The sequence below is a fragment of the Pinus tabuliformis genome, chromosome 2_1 (assembly GCF_031772625.1).
Source record: "Pinus tabuliformis cultivar Carrire ecotype Pingquan chromosome 2_1, CPIR1, whole genome shotgun sequence".
NCBI classification, from domain to species: domain Eukaryota; kingdom Viridiplantae; phylum Streptophyta; class Pinopsida; order Pinales; family Pinaceae; genus Pinus; species Pinus tabuliformis.
Genome location: NC_142299.1, coordinates 32993089 through 32997885, shown reverse-complemented (window position 1 = coordinate 32997885; position 4797 = coordinate 32993089). Strand labels below are relative to the sequence as shown.

General features: G+C 36.0%; 1 protein-coding gene across 1 annotated transcript; it reads right to left on the bottom strand.

Annotated features, from left to right (window-relative positions):
* Positions 1-1330: 1330 nt before the first annotated feature.
* Positions 1331-1721, bottom strand: LOC149198639 (ethylene-responsive transcription factor ERF036-like). Its single transcript, XM_089400324.1, has 2 exons — positions 1562-1721; positions 1331-1518 (listed from the first exon to the last, which is right to left on the bottom strand). The coding sequence occupies exons 1-2, from the start codon at positions 1719-1721 to the stop codon at positions 1331-1333; spliced, it is 348 nt and encodes a 115-aa protein (XP_089256450.1).
* Between the last annotated feature and the right edge of the window lie 3076 nt (positions 1722-4797).

The window sequence follows — 4797 nt, the reverse complement described above, 5'->3', positions numbered from 1 at the left end:
TGTCAAGAAAGTTGGCAAAACAGTTGTATATCTTGTGGTATCTGTAGATGATCTTTTGATGACAGGGAACAATGAAAGCTACATTGCATTCATAAAGAAGGAATTGAGGAAAAGTTTTGAAATGACTGATTTGGGTATGTTCATTACTTTATTGGCATTGAAGTAATCCAACATCCGAAGTCCATATTTCTTTCTCAAAAGAAATACATTGGAGATCTGTTGAACAGGTTTGGCATGACACACTACAATCCTCTTACTACTCCAATGGAACAAAACTTAAAGCTCACATCTATTGAAGGAAAAGAATTTGAGGATGCCACAAAGTATAGACAGTTTGTAGGAAGTCTCAACTACCTAACTATTACCAGACCAGACATTTCGTTTGCTGTTGGAATCCTTTACAGGTTTATGCAAAAGCCTTGTGAGGGACATTGGTCTGCTGCAAAAAGTGTTCTAAGGTACTTGAAGGGAACTCAAGACTTTGGGATCAAGTATACACAGGTGGACGACTTTAGCTTGATTGGATACTCTAATTCAGACTTCGATTGAGATAAAGAAACTGTGGTATCTATTTTAGGATATGCCATGAGTCTTGGATGAGGACTCCTGGAGATCACGCAAACAATCGGTTCCAGTGGATTCCACAATAGAAGCAGAATACGTGGCAGCGGCTGAAGCGACAAAAGAAATTGTGTGGCTCAAGAAAATCCTTGAAGATTTTCAGGTAAAACAAGTACAATCAACTCCACTCATGATTGACGATACCTTTGCAATAAAGTTGGCCAAGAACCTAAAGTTCCATGATTGAACGAAGCACAACAATACTAAATATCATCTGATTCGACATCATATTGAGGCCAAAACAATCGATCTCTGTCATTGTTCCACAAATGAACAAATTGCAGACATCTTCACTAAAGCGCTTGGAAGAGAAAAGCTTGAATGATTCAAAATGATGCTTGGACTCACCAACATCCCTTCAGATTAAGGGGCGGAACGTTGACACCTAATCCTTGTGATTGGGTGAATATATGTAAATAGATAAATAAGAAATATGAACAGTGAAACTGAATAGTCTCTCCCTCATGTATATAATGAAAACCTACCTGATGTAATAGAACACACAGTCATTTTTTGCCTTAAAACCTTACTGCCTGGCCTGAGAATTTCCAATTTGGTAACTATGATTTGCACCGGAGCATATGGGTAGAATCTTCCTACAATTGGACACGTGTACCGCTTCGACATTAATTCTGCTGTTGGGTTAATGTTCGCAGCTATCGATGAAGATTCATCTGTCACGTTATGTCAGACACCTTCGCTGATTGCGTCAACCGGATTTCTGCTCTCCTGAAATGAAAAGTTGCTGAATATTAAAGAAATTTTTGCTTGCTGCTGCAGCAGTTTTAATGTCTTTTGAGGACGTGCGAGGGCGAGGAAACCATTGAAGCAGGTCGGGGAAATTGAAAATAGCAGAGTGGCCCCGCAAAGCAAATGCCACGGCATCATGTGCACAGGCTGCCATTTCTGAGGAAGAATAAGAGCCGAGCCAGATCCTTACCCGCTTTTCCATGAACCCTAATTTCGGAGACCCAGCTTCCCCAGTCACGCTTTCTTACGCCAACATATAGTGAATGCGTTGCAGCTGATATTCTGACGCTCTTCATCTGCCACGTCATGTTACGACTATTGGTGTTGCTGCAATCTGCTCCGTCCGACATGGTGTCCAAATTTAACCACTGTATCGCTGAATACAAAAATTAATGAACAACCCAACAACAATCTCACCGCGGGTCGTCCTTTCAATTTTTATTTTATTTCTCAACCTGTTTTTCTGCGAGGGACCACGCACTGTCAGGCATATTACCTTGGCCGACGAAAATTAATTAGAAGGCAGGAGTGCCGTACAGTTCCTTCTCGCCCACGCTCGGAAATAAATACACCACGTCAGCAAACATTATACACGTGCATTTTATTGGCAAACGTGGAAGCAAAGATGTCTCCGTAGTAATCAATATGTATATTCAAATATACATTTATTGATATGCGGTTCAATCAAGGTTGTTGGATTCTAATGTTACCTTGAACTCGAATGTTTGGAAGTAATTAATCGTTTCAAGTTGCGCAGGCATTTTTATCCGCCTCAGGTAATTGTTCATGTTTTGGAAGTTTTCATTTATTTATAATGAAATGAAAGGATAATTTATGGTGTAGAGAGTAAAAATACTCTATCAGATTATTAGTTTTTTTTTTTTTTGCGTTTGTAATTTAATGTTTTTTTTTAATATACTCTATGAGATTATTAGTTTTTGTTTTTTGCTTTTGCAATTTAATTTTTTTTCTATTCAAATTGATGATGAGGTGATCCAACCTTCCAAGAATCCTTTCCCTAAAAAACAATGCCAAGAAATTGATGTTAACAAGTTCTTATAACTTTGTTTGATGTCTTTGAATGCATCACATTCCAAAATGAAATGTTAATGTTTTTTGGATTTCACAGCCCCAGAGCTGCAAAATGTACACAACTGTTCTTCCCAAGCTTATTTAGGCCTTTTCCACCATCCTGGTACATTGAAGTTGATGTCAGTTGGTCCTTAATTGAGAAATAAGAACCTTTGCCCTCCACTAAATGCTAGCTCCAATGAACTCTTTTTGTTGTAGAACACAGGTAGGGTTGAATTCCTCAATGTAATATTTCTCATTCTACCCAACGCTTTTCACCATACCATTTTGCGAAACTTCTCCATAACAAAATCCTTTAACTCCTTGCTATTTGTGGGACAAGCATTGAGGTGGATATTCCATTTTTGCGTGCATTTGTAGTTTTGTTTCATCCATGTTTTCTTTCTTTCACTCATGCCTAACATTAGGCCATCTACCTACTTTCATTTGCTCATTTTTTTTTAGATATATTATGAGCCGCACCATAGTAATTGCTTCAATGAGAGTCGCTCCTCTTTCACTCAACATTATCTCATAAGGTACTCAACTTTTTATTTTGAACTTTCTTATGATTAAGTGTTTTTGGATTTTCTCACTTTGTTTCCATTTTGAGATGGAGTGTTGCTAGCCACAATTCACACCCATATAGCATCACTGGACAAACTACGAGTCCAAAAAACACTTTAATCATTTTCCAATCCCATAACTCTGCCTCTCTACATCTGTTTTGAAGTGCATATAATGCTTTCCACCCTCCTAAGATTCTCTTCTTTATGCAGTTCTCCCAATTGAGTTTGTTGTTGAAATCAATCACAAGGTACTTGTACTCATTTACTTCTTCGAGAATGTTGTCTTCAAAGAAGAAAGTATGTTGGCTTTGCTTCCTTTTATTAGAGAGAATCATTATTTTTGTCTTGCTAGTATTGACTTACATCCCCGCTGCTCTACAAAAATGCTCAAGGGCCTATAAGTGCATTTGCAATCCATGGGCCGATTTAGAGATCAATACAATATCACCAGCATATAAAAGAAGCGTTATCACAAACTCCCCCAACCGAACACCATCTCCACCTTGCAGATTTAGCGACTCTTCCAATTTATCAATATATAGACCAAAAAGAGTAGGGGATAGAGTGCAACCTTCCTTGATTCCAATGTCATTTCTAAAGATTTCTTAAATACCTGCTGAGGTTCTAATTTTGACTTTCACTTCTTCATAAAGTCTATGGACAATGACTCTATAATGCACAAGAATTCCAAGTTCTTCCATTCTAGGCGACAACTTATCCCTAGGGATTGTGTCAAATGCTTTTTTGTATCAAGGATTTGTTGGAATTATACTTTTTAATGGTAAAGTTTGCAATTTAAGTGTCTCTATTTTATTTAAATACTTAAAAACATATTTTAAATAAAAAAATCAAATATATAATAAAATTTATTTTTTCCCATTCAAATGAAAAAACAACTATTTATTATTATTATTTTATAAATCATCTATACTACTAAGAATATGCAAATTCTGTATATTTTGTTCTGTGCTAATTGCAAGAGATTCTCAAGAGATTTCCCTTATAACTATAAATCCAAAAAATCTATCCATATCTTTGAAATAATAGAGATGCTTAGTATTTCTGTTTTTTGGTGAGCATTTCTATCCCCGTTATATGTTTAATTGAGGTCTGGAAATATAGCGTGAAATATTATGATTTTTCTCACAAAATATCAACCAAATTTAATGGTGTGAACCTAAAGTGGTGGGATATTTAGGGACTCTGTTTGAGTTTATAAATCTGTTTTGGCATGTAATATTCACCCATTTGGCTGTGAATAAAATATTTTTTTGAGATTGTGACTCTGGCATATGGTTCTATATTTTAATTCTGCACAAAGTTCATCTTGAATTCACTTGAATTTCGTTCAGAGTTTTGCAATAATTTCATTCCCATCTAAAATACCTCAACATCATAGTCCATTAAAACAATAAGCCCAATCTTTAGGACTAGTTATGTATTCTATTAATTGTCCTTACTATACTCAACTTTTTTATTTATAGAGTTTAACATCCCAGTGTGGTGAATACCCACAAACAGTCCAATTTGAGCATCAAAATAACAATCCTAATACTAATGTTGCATCTACTTTTGTTGATCCCTTTCCACATCCTAAGTATGCAGACATTAATTTTCCACATGATGATTATGTATTAATGATACATCATATACCATCTTTGGAAACTTTGGATTCAAGAGTACAAGAAATATTCAATTACTACAAACCCCCACGCACCACAAGATATGGACTTGGCTACATAGAACAAATTCAATCTATCATCCTCGAATGTAGATTCAGGAATCC